The 17864-nt window shown below is 41.6% G+C and overlaps 1 protein-coding gene across 4 annotated transcripts in view; it reads left to right on the top strand.

Moving 5' to 3' along the window:
- Positions 1-17864, top strand: part of CPLANE1 (ciliogenesis and planar polarity effector 1) — a 111119-nt gene that overhangs the window by 69121 nt on the left and 24134 nt on the right. For all 4 annotated transcript variants that reach the window (XM_029059915.2, XM_029059916.2, XM_029059913.2 and 1 more), the window contains 10 exons: positions 244-389; positions 1132-1264; positions 2402-2456; positions 3290-3394; positions 3785-3874; positions 4934-5046; positions 7514-7709; positions 9183-9421; positions 12433-12526; positions 14617-14775. In XM_029059915.2, the coding sequence (XP_028915748.1) occupies positions 244-389; positions 1132-1264; positions 2402-2456; positions 3290-3394; positions 3785-3874; positions 4934-5046; positions 7514-7709; positions 9183-9421; positions 12433-12526; positions 14617-14775 (1330 nt within the window). The remainder of the gene's footprint in view (positions 1-243; positions 390-1131; positions 1265-2401; positions 2457-3289; positions 3395-3784; positions 3875-4933; positions 5047-7513; positions 7710-9182; positions 9422-12432; positions 12527-14616; positions 14776-17864) is intronic.

Below are 17864 nucleotides of genomic sequence, written 5' to 3' on the forward strand. Positions count from 1 at the left end.
GGTAATTAAGGTGTAGAGGAGTTAAATGACTTGCCCAAAGTCACACAGCTGATAAGTGGCAGAGCCAGGATTAGAACCCAAGACCTCTGACTCCCAAGCCCATCCTTCCTGTGATTTAGGTTAAAATTAAAAAAAAAAAACCTTCTCATTTGATTATGGCAGAGTGCATCTGTTTAAATCAGACAACAATTTTCATTGCTGGTTTCTGTCTATTGAACATTATCACACCTGTCTTTATCATAGTACCGACAGCCAAAACTTATTCCTCTTGAAAATCTCATTGCATTTGAACAAAGTTTGTTTCAACAAGGACAGCCTAGGAAGATTCAGCTCTTAAAGACTGAAATTCAGCCACCTGAAGCAACATGGGAAGTGGACAATAAAAAAAGGCAAGTTTTAAAAGAAATTTGATTTGAGCATTAAGAAGTCTTAGTCTTAACCTTAGTTCTAACCCAAAATGAAGATGTCTAGTTTTGTCTGCAACTGATTTTATTGATAATTGATATCAGTTTTTCACTGCTAACCTGAGTTTGGAAGTTCTTGTTGGATTAGCTTCGAAGTTCTGGCGATTTATCAAAAAAACAGACAATTTTATAGGACTGTATTCTCCTGATAAAACACCCCTGAACATAGGCCAAATATTGCAAGCCCAGGTTTTGATTGTAGCAACAGGATTTTTGAGGGAAGAGTGTGATTTCCTTTATTGACATCAATTCTAATCACTCCAGCATTCACCTTTCTCTTTGCATTCCTAATTTCCCTAACTCTCGTCTAACAAGTCACCTGAAGTTCAATTATTTGTTTATAAAAAAGGACATTGTGAAAGTCCACTATTAAAAAAAATCATTTAAATAGAGACTACTTCTGATTTGATATTTAATAAATGATCAAATTTTCAAATGGTCTTACTAAAGGTGACCAATTGTAATAATTGACTTTTCCTTAGACTTTCCATCTGTGACCCTTACTCTTTCTCTGCCAGATTTCCTATATTCATTAGCTGTGATGTGAATTAATTTTGCACTCTGAAACTATTCCAGTACTCTGTCTACCTATGTCACTAGTTTAGTAGAATTGTCAAAATTATTTTACTGTTAATAAAGGCAAATTTTTGGGCTTTATTTGAGATAGACAAAGAAGACGGGCCAAAAAAACCTTGCAAGAGAAAAGTGATAAAGAACAAGAGAGGAAACCAAGTGTGACATTCCGACCAGATGAGTCTATCATTAGCACCGTAGACAAAGAAGTACTTCTGACTACTAAGGTAGGAAAAAAACACTGTTGATTTTTCTTTTTGGAAGACTGATTTTCTTCTGTAGTTTACATCTGTGGTTTAGCATATCGTTCAAGTCAATAGTATGACCAATGTGATAGGATGATTGTAAGAGAAAATTAAGACTACTATTTGAGGGGTTAACAGGGCAAACACTTGAAACTGAGCAGCTATAGAAAATATTTCACCAGCAATTTCACATCTTCATTTTCAAGTCAACTGAAGACTTATAGCATTAGCCTTGTGAGTCAGAACAATCACACTTTCCCCCTTCAAAGCCCTACTGAAGGCTCACCTCCTCCAGGAGGCCTTCCCAGACTAAGCCCCCCTTTTCCTCAGCTCTCCCTCCCCACCTCATTGCCCTTACTCGCTCCCTTTGCTCTACCCCACCTTCCCACCCCACAGCACTTGGGTATATATGTACATATCTATAATTCTATTTATATGAATGCCTCTTTACTTGTTTTGATGTGTATATGCCTATAATTCTATTATATTGATGCTATTGATGCCTGTTTACTTGTTTTGATGTCTGCCTCCCCCCTTCTAGTCTGTGAGCCCGCTGTGGGCAGCGATTGTCTCTCTTTGTTGCTGAACTGTACTTTCCAAGCGCTTAGTACAGTGCTCTGCACACAGTAAGCCCTCAATAAATAGGATTGAATGGATGGATTATTTTAATTTATGCAGGTGCTACTAGTAATAATAATTGTGGTATTAAGCGATTACTGTGTGCCAAGAACTGTACTAAGCACTTGGATAAATACAATGCAGTCAAGTTGGGTAGTCTCTGTTGTACATGGGGTTCACCGTCTTAGGGAGGGTAAATAGCCATTGAGGAAACTTAGACATAGAGAAATTAAGTGACTTGCCCAAGGTCACACAGCAGGGAAGTGATAGGGGTGGGATTAGAACCTGGGTCCTCTGACTGCCAGGTCTGCACTCTTTCCACCAGGCTACGCTGTTCCTCCTGCCTTTTGTTAGCATGGATATGAAATTCAATACATTATATTTGTATTGAATTTTATTATTTGTGTTATAGAGTGAATGATTATTGCCCCATCTCGTACTTAAAGGTAATTAACAGTTCGTCACCTAATTATGGATCCATCCTTGTCTTTGTTCATTTAGGACAAACAAGATGAACCCAAATCTCAGGATAAGGATGGTTTTGCTATTCCCTTTGGTATGTATGCATCTGGTTTTTAAGAAAGTTTTTGTAAAACCTATGGTATGAGCGCTTACCACCAGAAAACTCTAGCAACTCACTTTTCCAATGAGCAATCCTGACCCATGTATTTCTTTTCTGGAATATCTCTAACTCAGAAGGAAGAGTTGACAGTAATCAGAATATGTTGGAGCCTACCTTGGTAGGGAAAGGACTAATAATATTAATAATTGTGGTATTTGTTCTGTGCTTACTAAGTGCCAGGCACTGTACTAAGCACTAGGCTAGATACAGGCAAATGGGGTTGGGCACAGTCTGTGTCCCACGTGGGCTCACAGTTGCGATCCCCATTTGACAGATGAAGTAACTAGATCCAGAGAAGTGATGTGACTTGCCCATGGTCACACAGCAGAAAAGTGGCAGAGCTGGGATTAGAACCCATGACCTCTCTGACTCTCAGGCCTGTGTTCTATCCACTAAGCCATGCTGATTCACTTGGGAGAGTACACTGCAATAGAGTTGGATTACCCAATCCCATCTCTCGAGTAGTTTACGGTCTAGCAGAGAGACAGACATTAAAATTACTTACGTACAAGGGAAATGGGAGGTTATAAGGACATGATACTTAAGTGCCGAGAGTGGGGTGAATGACAGGTGCTGAAACACAGAAGGGAGAGGGGGTAAGGGAAAGGAGGCCTTAGTCGGGGGAGGCCTCTTGGAGGAGATGTGACTTTAACAAGGCTTTGAAGTTGAGGAGAATGATGGTCCGAAGTTATAGAATGGCTATTTCTAAAAAATCCATGGTAGTTTCCTTAATAATCATTTTGTCTTTTCCAATCACTGTATTTCAGAGTCACTTGAAGAAGACATTTCAACTTCAGCAGGGCTACATTATATGGCTTCTATCAGAAAGAAAGCTGTAGAAATTCAAGATGCAAGTACGAATACAGAACCAGGTAAAATGCTAGCCTTTATCTCGTTGGATTATTTTAAACTCTATGTGAATTTACTTCCTATCTGTGCATCTTGGAAAAGGTAAATACTGAATTTTTGTCGATGCTGCCTAATAAAAATAATGCTTCCTTAATAATATATGAAATTATTATTCCTGTATTAAATCGTTAAACATATCCTTATTTTTGAAGTGCTCCTATAGGCTGTCATTCATTCTACATCCCTAAACAGAAGCATAAAAGAATATGCAGTGTTCTGCCTCATTCCTGCAGTTTTTCTCATTGTGATTACAAGCATCTTATTATTCCAAGATTGACTTAATCAGCCATATTTGCATTGTTACCTTGCTTTTTCTTCTGATTCATTCTCTTCCTTTGTCTTGCTTTATCAAGTTCTTGAATCCCTTCAAGCTAAGGGAGCTACTGTACAAGAAGTTGTTTCTGAACCTGGTACAACTCAGCCCATTATTTCTTCAGAACCAGGTATGATGTGTTTGCGATGGCATGATTTTTATGAGCCCTACCTAAGAAAATTTATTGTCTCATGTAATTAACTGAGCTCATTTTTTAAGTTGTAGCTGTTGGGTATCAGACACAAAAGGCATTGGTGTGTAGCTGAAATTGCTCACTCAGACTGCCCACCTCCTGCACTTCCTATTTTCTGGTATTCATTCAATAGTATTTATTGAGCGCTTACTGTGTGCAGAGCACTGTACTAAGTGCTTGGAATGTACAAATCGGTAATAGAGACAGTCCCTGCCCTTTGACGGGCTTACAGTCTAATCGGGGGAGACGGACAGACAAGAACAATAGCAATAACATGTTACTGCATCCCCCTAGCCGGGCTTTTGGGGACTTTTGGGTCTGAGAAGGTGAGAGGAGGGGAGGGATGAAGAAAGAGAAAGACACAATCCTGCAGTAATTAAATGTTTTTTAAAAAAGCCTTGTGAGAAATTTATTTCAGGAAACAGTGAGAGGGATGAGAGGAAAGACATTAAGGAAGAGAGGGATGACTGCTGTGAGAATGAGGCAAAGATGGCTGCCGTAACAACAACTTCATGTTCCTACTTTCCGTATTCTGTATGACTTTATGGAATTGAATCAGTTTCCTTCTCGACCTTTTTGTTTTTTCATAAAGTTTCCTTAACCATATATATTGCAAAGTCCCTATCAGTGAGGCAGCAACTTTTGAAAAGTTCATTAAACTCTCTGCTCTTAAATAGCAATTCTTAGTTGCAAGGGTCATTTGGAAAGTTTGTTTAGACCTGGCAGATGAAACCAGCTCTAGGAGCTACTAAATAATGGCCTATTTCCAGACAAGGTTACTTTTTGTCATAGTTCTAGGGGAAATGATTCAGAGAATAGAAATTAGGTTATATTATTAATTTGAGCCAGTGTCACCTAGTTTCTAAGTTAGATTTCCAGCATGTGCAATTTGGGGATTTGATCGTTCACTGTATTTACCTTTGTAAAGTGTGTGAGTTAGACCTGTTTGCTTTTGGCCAGAGTACATCTAATTTATACGTTCTCTTCCCAATCTAGCACCTGAAACTTTGCATGTCCCTCAGATAGTGCCACCAGATGTTTTCCTAAACTTCAGATTTCCTGATGAAATATCAGAGAAGCCATCAACATCTGCTGCTGCTGCTAACCTGGTTTGTGCTTAATAAAACTCTGCTCTTTAGAAGCAATATTTCCTTCCAATTCAAAAGTATTACCAGATTTCACAGTAGTCACATCAACCCCTCTGATTGGGTGGATTTGTGTGTGTGTGTTTTCTTTCTTTAATGATATTTGTTAAATACTTACTATGTGCCAGATATTGTACTAAGTGCTGAGATAGATGCAATTAATCAGATTGGACATAGTCCCTGTCCCACATGAGGCTCACAGTCTTAATCTCCATTTTACAGATGAAATAACAAGTACACATAAGCTAAGTGACTTGTCCAAGGTCACACAGCAGAGAAGCGGCAGAGCCGGGATTAGAACCCAGTTCCTCTGACTCCCAGGCCTACGCTCTTCCCACTAGGCCACACTGCTTGTCTGTGCTTCCCGTACCCCAAGGTGTCCTCCCATCTGTGTGCCCAGTTCTGTTTCCTGGAGAAACTGAGGAAAAAATGACCCAGAAATCTTCCTGCTCTCAGCCATCCACTTTACGTAAGCACTGTGGTATTTATTAAATGCTCACTGGTGTTACATGATGAGGCCACTGGATGGCTGAGAGCAGGAGGATTTCTAGGTCACCTGGGTCGTTTTCTCCTCAATCACTTTCTCCAGGAAACAGACCTGGGCACACAGATGGGAGGACAGCTTGGGGTATCCACTAGGCCACTGCTTCCAGCTGGGGCGCACCCAGAATCAGTCCTGGGACTGCCAGGAGGGACCTGAAGAGCTCTCCCACTTTGGGCCTCATGGTCCACAGAAGAGGCACCAGAGAGACAGCGGGAACGGAGCAAGTCTCTCCAACACCTTGTGGGCCTGTCTGCCTATCAGTGTGTGTCTCCCGCCCTCCATCTCTGTGCTAACCCTTCTTCCCTGTTGCCAGGGAATGTTGCTGTTAGCACCCAGGACCTCCCTAGCCCGCACACATGGTTTCTATCACGTTAAGCTTCCCACTCTACCTCGATCTCGTTGACCTTGCCACCGACCTCTCGCCCACATTCTACCTCTGGCCTGGAACACCCTCCCTCCTCATATCAGACAAAAAATTGCTTTCCCCCACTTCAAAACCTTATTGAAAGCACATCTTCTCCAAGAAGTATTCTCTGACTAAACCCTCCTCTTCTCCTACTCCCTTCTACGCCGCTCTTTCTTGCTCCTTCATTCATCCTCCCTCCCACCCCCACAGCCCATATGTATATATCTGTAGTTTATATTAATGTCTGTCTCCCCCTCTAGACTGTGAGCTTGTTGTGGATAAGAATGTGTTGGTTTGTTGATATACTGTACTCTTCCAAGCCCTTAATACAGTGTTTTGCACACAGTAAGCACTCAGTAAATACGATTGAATGAATTAATGAATGAGTTCCCCCATGGTGACCTGCCAGACAAGGGAGAGAGGAAGTGTGGCCTAAACACCCATGATTCATTCATTCAATCGTATTTATAATAATGTTGGGATTTGTTAAGCGCTTACTACATGCCGAGCACTGTTCTAAGTGCTGAGGTAGATACAGGGTAATCAGGTTGTCCCATGTGAGGCTCACAGTTAACCCCCATTTTACAGATGAGGTAACTGAGGCACAGAGAAGTTAAGTGACTTGCTCACAGTCACACAGCTGACAAGTGGCAGATCTGGGATTCGAACCCATGACCTCTGACTCCGAAGCCCAGGCTCTTTCCACTGAGCCTGAGCACTTAATAATAATAATAATAATAATAATGTTGGTATTTGTTAAGCGCTTACTATGTGCCGAGCACTGTTCTAAGCGCTGGGGTAGACATAGGGGAATCAGGTTGTCCCACGTGGGGCTCACAGTCTTAATCCCCATTTTACAGATGAGGTAACTGAGGCCAGAGAAGTTAAGTGACTTAATTTGCCCAAGGTCACACAACTGACAAGTGGCGGAGTCAGGATTAGAATCCATGACCTCTGACTCCCAAGCCTGGGCTCTTTCCATTAAGCTACAGTGCTTCTTGCTGCTACTGTGTGCCAAGCACTGTTCTAAGCACTGCGGGGGGATACAAGGTAATCAGTTTGTCTCATGTGGGGCTCACAGTCTTAATCCCCGTTTTACAGATGAGGTAACTGAGGCACAGAGAAGTTAAGTGACCTGCCCAAAGTCACACAGCTGTCAAGTGGCGGAGCTGGGATTAGAACCCACGTCCTCTGACTCCTGAACCCGTGCTCTACCCATTCAGCCATGCTGCTTCTCTGAGACAGTCCCGACCCAACAATGGGCTCACGTGATGCCCCACTGATAATGAATCTACTTAGAGGGTAAAATCCGTGACATCTCGTAGAACATCCACCTTGCACAGGGAATTAACTCCAAAGCGTTAGGCCTCTTTGTACTCTATTCAGGTAAAGCATCACTCGTCTCTTGCTTCTTCTGTGGTGTAGCGTCCATGGTTTTACTGAAATTCACTTTGATTTTAGCATGTTTTTTTTTTGCCTAGGGTGAACACCAGTATATAAATGTGATTGATATAGAAGCCGATGATTTTCTGAAAGAATTGCCTCTTATAGATGAGCTCATGGAAGATGGGGTTGTCCAACAGGAAAGTGAAAAGCTGGAAGTTCCATCTTCTGCGAAACTACACTTCATGGCAGCTTCTGTAACCAACGTACATCGTCCAGACCTTAAGAGTGATGGTAATTGATACCCCTTCCACTTTTTAAAGCAACACATATTTTAAAAAATGATTCATTTTAAAACTGTGAGCCCTGTGACCTCCATAAGGAGTTTTTTGCCACTTGTCACCAGTGACAGAAAAAGCCCAGGCTTGGGAGTCAGAGGTCGTGGATTCTAATCCCGGCTCCGCCACTTATCAGCTGTGTGACTTTGGGCAAGTCACGTCACTACTTGTAAGCTCCTTGTGGGTAGAGAATGTATCTACCACCTTTGTTGTACTGTACTCTCCCAAGCGCTTAGTACAGTGCTCACCACAAAGTAAGTGCTCAGTGAATACCATTGATTATGTCCAGTTTTCTTAAGCTAAAGCTTGAATATTATATCATCATCAACAGCATTTGAGCACCTACTATGTGCAGGCCACTGTACTAGTCTCTTAATTAGATACCACAAGGGTAAATGACATGGATTCCCCATCAAGGAGGTAAACCATCAAATGTCCAGACCTGTGTCATCCCCCTTGTCCTCTTTCTTTCCTTCCTCTCCAACTCCTATTTTCCTCTTCTCTTTCTGTCATCTTCCTCTCCTATCCCACATCTTGTGCTTTGGAGCTCCATGCACTCAAGCCCCACGCTAGCCCTTTTCCCCCATTTTAGAACAGGCAGTTAGCAAACACCCCACCTGCGCCTCCCCCATGCCCTGAATCTGTTGTTGGACCCCAGGTGACTCTTACTTCGGGATCCCTGACTTTTAACAAGGCCTGAGAGATAGGCAGACCCAAGTATCCTGGAGAGAGGGAAGGAAAGGGTGTGGGAAAGGTAACCAGGCTTCTAAGTACAGTTTGAGATCTCCCAAGCGCACAAAATCATGATCCAAGTCCTACAGGGAGAAGGAAGAGTGGAAAACAGAGCAATAGTTTATTTCCCATAGACACAGGCATTGCCACCCCAATTTCCTCAACTGAATGAGAAGTTTCAGCTGTCTGTTTCCAGCTACTTAGAGAATCACCCCACAGATTTTTTTCTTTGTCCCATTCTCCCCCTTCCTCACCTGCCTCAGAATGACAAGGGCATCACTGGGTCAAGAAGTCATTCAAATTAGAGTTGGGGAATCGGCTTTGTGTAGATAGTTTTTGATGGGGGAAGCTGGAAGCTGATGTTCTAATTCAGTGAGAGAAAACTAAATTTTAAAACATTGTATTCATTTTGTAGGTTCTCGTTGCCGTAGGATGAAAGGAATGGCTTCTTTAAGTTCAAACTTCCTTATTTGGATCAGGATAGAATTAGAAATTTTGGGCATTTGTCACACAGCAATGACCCAAAAAATCAATCTTAAAGTCAGAAGGGAAAACGCATCCTACACTGAGTGAATAAAAATTGATGGATTTGCCATTTCTTGCATATTGATTTAATGTTCTAATCTGTCTTATTCTAGGTTATGGTTTCTTTCATTTCATTTCTTGCCAAATTTTATTTTTTAATCAATGTTTTAAGGTGAAGCAAAATCACTGCTTCAAGTAGAAGCCCAGAATTTGAAGTCAGACCATGTGGAAGACCCTTTTACGTGGAATCGGCTTTATGAGGATATTCCAGTTGACCCCCATATGGTATCATCCAGCAGAACTCTTCACAAGGAGCACTTGGTCACAGAATTCCAGAAAATGGATGAAAAACTGTTGGCGTTACAGAATATGGCAGAAAATATTCAAAAGGACTTTTCAAACACTAAATTGGTATGTCTACTGTGCCCAAAATATAATTCGTTTTCTTGTTTGTTTTGTTTCCCGAGAGAGGGAGTTGTATGTGTTTTTGAAAACCATAGCCTTTTGCAGTTTCTAGAACCTGTGGTCACCAGTCATTAAAAAACATTTAAAGAAATGCATAATAACAATTGGCTTTGTTCCTTTTTAAAACTTTTAAATTCTAGCTTTGCACATTATAACTCTTGTGTTGTACTCTCCCAAGCGCTTAGTACAGTGCTCTGCACGTAGTAAGCGCTCAATAAATACCATTGATTATAACAGGGCTTATACCCATCATATTATAAACCTTATTATCAATCACTTCCCTTCTTTTTAAGTTTGAAAGAGGAGAGACATTTTCAGTGTCATTTGAAAGAGTCACAAAATATACTGGCATAAGTCTGAAGACTCACTGTGGGCAAGGATCATGTCCACCAACTCTGGGGCAGCATGGCCTAGTGGAAAGAGCCTAGACCTGGGAGTCAGAGGATCTGCATTCAAATCCTGGCTCCACCACGGGCCTGTGTGACTTTGGGCAAGTCACCTTACCTCTCTGTGCCCTCATCTGTAAAATGGGGATTGAATTCCTGCCCTCCTTCTTACTTAAATTGTGAGAACTTTGTGGGACAGGGATTGTGTCTGATCTGATTATCTTGTATCTTCCCCAGGGCTTAGAACAGCGCTTTTCACAGCACTTAATAATTACAATTATATTGTACTCTCCAAGTGCTTAGTGTACTGTGTGAGTGATTGAATGAGAAGGTACAGGGCTGGAAAAATAACAATTGAAAAGTGTTTTCTCAATAATTTAATTCTAAGTCTCACGTTTTATGCAGAATATCTGCTTTACGGAATGTCAGTTTTCCTACGGTAGGAAGGCTGTGTTCTTGGTGAACTACACGTAAAGGGAAAACTCGAAGTTTCTTGTGGGGCAGGGATTGCATCTACGAGCTCTGTGATATTGTACTTTCCCAAATGCTTACTTAATACAGGGCTCTGCATGCAGAAAGCTCTCAATAAGTAGTCAATCAACCATATTTATCGAGCACTTTCTGTGTGCAGAGCACTATCCTAAAACCTTGGGAGAGTACAGTATAACAGAATTGGTAGACATGTTCCCTGCCCTCTCTGAACTTAAATACCATTGATTTGATTAATAGAGCTCAAAACTTGTCCAGCATTACATGTATTTGCAAACTTTTTCTTCCAATCAGTCACATTTCTTGAGCACTTATCGTGTTCAGAGCACTGTACTAAGCGCTTGGGAGAGTACAATATAGCCAAGTTGGTAGACACATTCCCCATGCAGAACGAGCTTTCAGTCTAGAGGGACTGTGTCTTCCAACTCTGCTACATTCTATCCACACAGAAGCTTAGCATTGGAAGAATGTCCCCTGCTTTCCAGAATGCTTAGTTGAAAGCCCGTGTTATGTATGGCAAAACTGACTATACAGCATGTCACCACTTGACTAAAGTGTAATACTAATATAAGGAAATATAGAAAGACTTCTATTAAATAAAATGTCTCTAATTCCAGTATTTCATTCATGGTTATCAAGGTACATTGAATAAAAATTAGAGTAGAATTGATACTGAGAAAGGCTTTTCAGTATCAGCACAAAATATATGATTCTCTAAACAGTGAAAAATCACAAACTATGTTTCTGGTTCATTAAAACAGTTGAGTTTATCAAGCTGCGAGTTGTCAACATTTCACTTTGAGTATGGTGGTGAAAAGGGGTAAGATTTTATCTGGGAGTGAGGATATGGAGGGGTCAGACTTCAAAAACATGATAGTTTAGAATACTGCCATCCTGGATTTTGCAGCCCTGATTGGAAATCAGTCAATCAGTGATATTAATAGAGTAATAATTGGTTGCAGAGCACTGTACTAAGTACTTGGGAGAGTTCAATACAACTGAGTTGTTAGATGTGAACTTAGAGGGAGAGGTGGGCATTAAAATAAAATACAGATATATACAGAAATGTCATGAGGCTCAGTGTGGGGTGATTAGCAAGTGCTTAAAGGATTGAAATCCAACTGCAAGAGTGTTGCAGAGGGGAACAGGAGTAGGGACAATGAGGGGCTCAATCAGGTAAGGCCTCTTGGAGGAGATGTGATTTTAATAAGGCTTCGAAGGAGGGGAGAGTGGTGGTCTGTCGGAAATGAAGGGGGAGGGAGTTCCAGGCCAAAAGGAGGACATGGCCAAGGGGTTGGTGATGATGTAGATGAGGATTGAGGAACAGTAAAGGTTGGCATTACAGGAGAGAAGTGAGAGAGCTGGATTGTAGCAGGAATCAGCAAAGAAAGATAATCAGGGGCAAGGTGGTTGAGTGCTTTCAAATTTGTTTGTTGCAGAGGTCGATTGGCAACCACTGGAAGTTCCTGAGGAGAGGGGAGATGAGGACTGTAACTTTTTTTTAGAATAAATAATCTAGGCAACGGAGTGAAGTTTGGACTAGAGTGGGGAGAGACAGGAGGCAGGGAGGTCGAGAAGGAGGCTGATGCAGTCATCAAGATGGGATATGGTAAGGGCTTGGCTCAGAATAGTAGCAATTTGGATGGAGAGAAGGGAAAATCTTTGGTCTTTGCAAGGAGCTGGGATGAGCAGGCTTGGGAGTTTTAGTTGAGAAAACCTTGGAGGTGATCTGCTCCTGCAGAGAGGGCACCTATAATTAAGATACACTTAGGTTTAAATTAATTTTTCTTCATGCATTCACGTTCAACTGTCTCAAATTAGAACCGAGTCCAGCTTTTTTTTATGAGAAACCATGCCTTTCACATACTGTTTTTCTTTTTGCAAGCATGTGTATTTCCTAACGAAATGTCTTCTACATGTTTTAAAAAAACTTTAAAGCGTATGAATGTAGAATCAGCATTCTGAACATTTATTAATGTAAAAGCAAACAATGAATGGAAAGAAATGTTTGGAGGGGAAAAAAATCACACCTGAATACGTATGATATGTAAAATGGTTTTTGATATGTTTCTGTTTTCTCAGCTAGTGAAAACAATAGACAATTGGGAGGAAACTGTTGCTCCACCCATGGATAAAGGGAGATATTCACCTCGAGCTTTTCGAGAATCTGACCAAGGTGTGTATTTGGAAAATAGAAGAACATTTGGGGAGGTGGAATTAGAATTATAAGTTTTTTTTTGTTCTCTGTGGAATGGCAGTTTTGGAATTAACTCTATTTATTGCCATTGTTCTTGTCTGTCTGTCTCTCCCGATTAGACTGTAAGCCCGTCAAACGGCAGGGACTGTTTCTATCTGTTGCCGACTTGTTCATTCCAAGCGCTTAGTACAGTCCTCTGCACATAGTAAGCGCTCAATAAATACTATTGAATGAATGAATGAATGAACTTAAAATGCAGTTTTCAGGACAAATTGAGTCATGAGTTGAAACATTTTAAAGTGGAACCAGTGTAAATGAACTGAGAATTAGTTATTGAATAAAGTTGTAGGCTTATGTATACCCAAATTGCCCAGAATTGATGTACAATAAAACTAAATAGTGCTCTGTGAGAGTCTTTTTATTATTAATAATAATAATGGTATTTGTTAAGCGCTCACTATGTGCCAGTTACTGGTCTGAGCGCTGGGGTAAGTACAAGGTAATCGGGTTGTTCCACACAGTAATAATCTCCATTTCACAGACGAGGTAATTAAGGTACAGAGAAGTGAAGTGGCTTGCCCAAGGTCCTACAGCATACAAGTGGCGGAACCGGGATTAGAACCTATTTCCTCTGACTCCCAAGCCTGTGCTCTTTCCACTAAACCACGCTGCTTTTTTTTTACCCTCAAAAGCTTAAAAAAAAGGCTTCTTTGTACCCTAAATCCATAATTTGGAGAATTTTATGGAAATATATTGGCTAGTTATGAAAGACTATATTTTATGGGTATTATATGTGCATAAGTAATCCTGAATAATGAATATAACCATATTTATATAATACTGCTAGTAATGGTATTCAAGTGCTTACTATGTCCCAGGCACTGTCCTAAGCATTGGGGTTCATACAAACAAATAGGGTTGGACACAGGTCCCTGTCCCACGTGGGGCGCCCAGTCTCAATGCCCAATTTACAGAGGAGGTGACACGGACAAGTGGCAGAATGGGGATTAGAACCCATGACCTTCTGACTCTGAGGTCTGGGCTCTAGCCACTATGCCATGCTCCTTCTGTGTCCTGTCAAAGTTGCTGATTGGGATCTGAATCGGTCATGGCAGTTGAAATTAGCTCTTTTTAAATAATAATAATAATGGTATTTGTTAAGCGCTTACTATGTGCTAAGCACTGTTCTAACCACTGGGGGGATACAAGGTGATCAGGTTGTCCCACGTGGGACTCGGTCTTAATCCCCATTTTGCAGATGAGGGAAATGAGACACAGAGAAGTGAAGTGACTTGCCCAAAGTCACACAGCTGACAAGTGGCGGAGCTGGGATTAGAACCCATGACCTTTGACTCCCAAGCCCAGGCTCTTTCCAATGAGCCACGTTGACAGTTGGTTCAATTTTCCTTTATTTGGAATGATGAATCAAAATATAGTAATGTTTTAAAATCGGCTCTTCTGCCTTTTTTGGCAGTAGTGTAAGTTCTCATAGTTTGCGTGTTTTCATTCTGTATTTGGGTAGAATGTCACAGCAGAATTAGGGAACATTGTTCCCACAGTGCACACCTCTCTGGATACAATGAGATGCTGTTGTCAGAAGAAACAATTATAGGGAAATGTACCACATCAGACCCAGCATGTCTATCACAGTGCAAATTTTCTTTATTGCAGAATTCATCAAGAACCTAATTCCCATGTGGTAGGGGAATTGTCTACTTGAGTTTCGCCAGAAGTATTGTTTTGTAATTCCATAGTCAATTCACTTATTCTTCTGTTGAAAGTTGTCAAAATCGGCTGAAAGTTTCAGATGCACCAATGTTCTGAGCGGAAGTAAAGTTAAACTCCCACCCTTTTTCTCTATGAAATATGGATGTACTTAACATTTCCCCTTGCCCTTTCTATTCATAGAACATTGTACTTTCTCAAGCGCTTAGTACAGTCTCTGCACATAGTGCTCAATAAATACCACTGAATGAAAGAATAAAGGAAAGTATGTTTAATGTTCCCAGCTTTATCATTAAAAGCCTTTCCGCTTAATTTTCTCTCCACTATTATATCTACTTTGTCAGGACACTATCCGATTCCCCTGGATTTTGAAGATCAAACTGATGAAAAGGAAGAAATATTAGAACTTGGGTTTGTGGATAATCAGATTGGTCATTTGAAATCTCATTCCTTATCCTCTGTTACATCTAGCGGCCATTCCACTGTCAAAAGTGATTTCGAAGGTACTATTTTTTTGAGTTACTGCTTTCCCTTCTGGCTAGAAATATTGTGACTGTTGTAACTGTTTTCAGAATTGTTAGGAGCAAGGTTTTGCAACATCAGTCTGTGGCTTTCTAATTGTTTTGTTTGTTTAAAAGGGAGTGTAGAAGTTATGCCATCCAAATTGAAACCTCATCTTATAAACTGGTCTTTTCTTACCTCGGTATAAAAGGCTGTTTACTTGCCTTTGTATTATGAGGATTTAAAACAGCAACGTTTGTAGCTATAACTGTTTTGTAATAGCTACAGCTATTTCTGTTTTCTTTGCTGTCTATCTCCCCCGTTTAGACTGTGAGCCGGTCATTGGGCAGGGATTGTCTCTATCTGTTGCCGAATTGTATGTTCCAAGCACTTAGTACAGTGCTCTGCACATAGTAAGCACTCAATAAATACTATTGAATGAATAACTTAAGTATGTTTGCTTCCTGATAAAGTTGAGTCAGAAAGTTCAGTGCCCAGTTGCAGAAATGTATTGGTGTTAGAGTTTGGAGGGAGATTCGGTTTTTGCCTCTTCACAGACATCACAGAATTGCTTCTGGAATCTTTTCTGTAGTTTATTCCTGAATTCCCAGCAGTAACTTTAAAACTGAGCTTTTTGAAACAAGTACCTGAGGCAGCGGAAGCCACTTTGTATGACTCTAAAACCACTTCAGGATATGTGATGGAATCGCCCTTCGTAAACAACGGTTGAGCCTTGGTCCAGTCACAGAACCGGCACGAAGTAACTGATTTTCGGGGGAGAGGTTTGGGCAGTGCCGGTCACGCTCTGTCCTCTGAACCAGTTGTGTTCTTACTGGGGAGTGGCAAGATGTGGAAGGGGATGAAAGGCTCTTATTTTTTCATTTAACTTTGCTGTGGGACCCTAGAATTTCAGGACTAGAAGAATCTTCATCTTTTCATTTAGCGATGTCCCAAATTAAAGGAGGACGTTCAAATGACAGAGTCAGGAATTCAGACATAGCATATAAATAATGTTGATATTTGTTAAGCGCTTACTATGTGCTAAGCACTGGGCATATTCATTCATTCAATAGTATTTACTGAGTGCTTACTATGTGCAGAGCACTGTACTAAGCACTTGGAATGTACAAATTGGTAACAGATGGAGACAGTTCCTGCCTTTTGACGGGCTTACAGTCTAATCGGTGGAGACGGACAGACAAGAACAATGGCAATAAATAGGATCAAGGGGAAGAACATCTCATTAAAATAATAGCAAATAAATAGAATCAGGGTGATGTACATCTCATTAACAAAATAAATAGGGTAATGAAGATATATACAGTTGAGCGGATGAGTATGGTGCTGAGGGGAGGGGAAGGGAGAGGGGGAGGAGCAGAGGGAAGGGGGAGACGAGGTCTTAGCTGAGAGGAGGTGAAGGGGGGGATAGAGGGAGCAGAGGGAAAAGGGGAGCTCAGTGTGGGAAGGCCTCTTGGAGGAGGTGAGCTTTAAGTAGGGTTTTGAAGAGGGGAAGAGAATCAGTTTGGCGGAGGTGAGGAGGGAAGGCGTTCCAGGACCGCGGGAGGACGTGGCCCGGGGGTCGACGGCGGGATAGGCGAGAACGGGGGACGGTGAGGAGGTGGGCGGCAGAGGAGCGGAGCGTGCGTGGTGGGCAGTGGAAAGAGAGAAGGGAGGAGAGGTAGGAAGGGGCAAGGTGATGGACAGCCTTGAAGCCTAGAGTGAGAAGTTTTTGTTTTGTGTGGCGGCAATAGGCAACCACTGGAGGTTTTTAAGAAAGGGAGTGACATGTCAGAGCATTTCTGCAGGAAGATGAGCCGGGCAGCGGAGTGAAGAATAGACTGGAGCGGGGAGAGAGAGGAGGAAGGGAGATCAGACAGAAGGCTGACACAGTAATCTAGTCGGGATATTACGAGACCCTGTAGCAGTAAGGCATATCTTTAGGTGCCATGAAAATTACATAGAATAAATGACCTAGAAGCAGGTTAGTGGGAAGGGGGAGACACCTACGCTCGATTGAAAACACCTCCACAGCTTTTGTGTTGATGGTGACTGTTCTCCCAGGTTCCAGGGGACTTCTCTGCTTGTAATCACCCCGGCCAGACACCAATCTATCAGTGATACTTTTTGACCGTTTCCTCTATGCAGAGCACTCTACTAAGCGATTGGGAATGTACAGTAGTCTAGAGTTGGTAGACACTATCCCTGCCCACAGCAAGTTTTCAGTCTTCAGGGGGAGACTGGAACAGGGAGTAAATCCCCATTTTATAGTTGAGGCACAGAGAAGTCAAGTAACATGTAAAGCACTTTACCAAGAATTTATTAGTCCTTTGCACTGCAGTCCACATGAAGAAATGAGCTTGACATTACTATATTAATGCTATATTAATAATAATGATTATGGTATTTGGTAAGCGCTTACTATGTGCCAGGCACTGTACTAAATGTTGGGGTGGGTACAAGCAATCATGTCAGATAGAGTCCCTGTCCCACATAGGGCTCACGGTTTTATTCCCCATCTTACAGATGAGGTAACTGGGGCCCAGAGAAGTAAGTGACTTGCCTAAGGTCACACACAGACAAGTGGCGGAACCGGGATTAGAACCCATGTCCTTCTGACCCCCAGGCTTAGGCTCTATCCCCTACACCATGCATATGGCAGGCCCTGTACTTCCCTCAAACATCTCCTGATGTAATGCTCAACTCCAGTTAGTGGTCTGCCTTTTTACTATGAAATTTGTGTCGGTCCCACACTTCCAGGCAAATGTAGGAACCGCATCTCTAAGAGCTTCTCTCCTAAATTGGCCAGCAGAGGCCACCCTGACCCTTACACACAAAGTATTTCTTTAGACTCAGTTCTCCAGTGGCCTAATCACCTCTTCACATGGTAGCTACAAGACTTGTCTCAGGTTAGTAAGTGATAATTCATTCGTTTGAACTAGTTTATCCCAAGAGACCAGGCTAAGCATTCCAAGTGAAAGCATAAAGATCTGTGATCATGTTCAATTATAGAGTCGTTGGGCTTAACAAATGCCACAATAATCACAAGAATCATTATTAACATTATTAATTCAGGCTTCGTTCTGGAGTAATA

Source organism: Ornithorhynchus anatinus, chromosome 3, assembly GCF_004115215.2.
Source record: "Ornithorhynchus anatinus isolate Pmale09 chromosome 3, mOrnAna1.pri.v4, whole genome shotgun sequence".
In the NCBI taxonomy this organism is placed as follows: Eukaryota; Metazoa; Chordata; class Mammalia; order Monotremata; family Ornithorhynchidae; genus Ornithorhynchus; species Ornithorhynchus anatinus.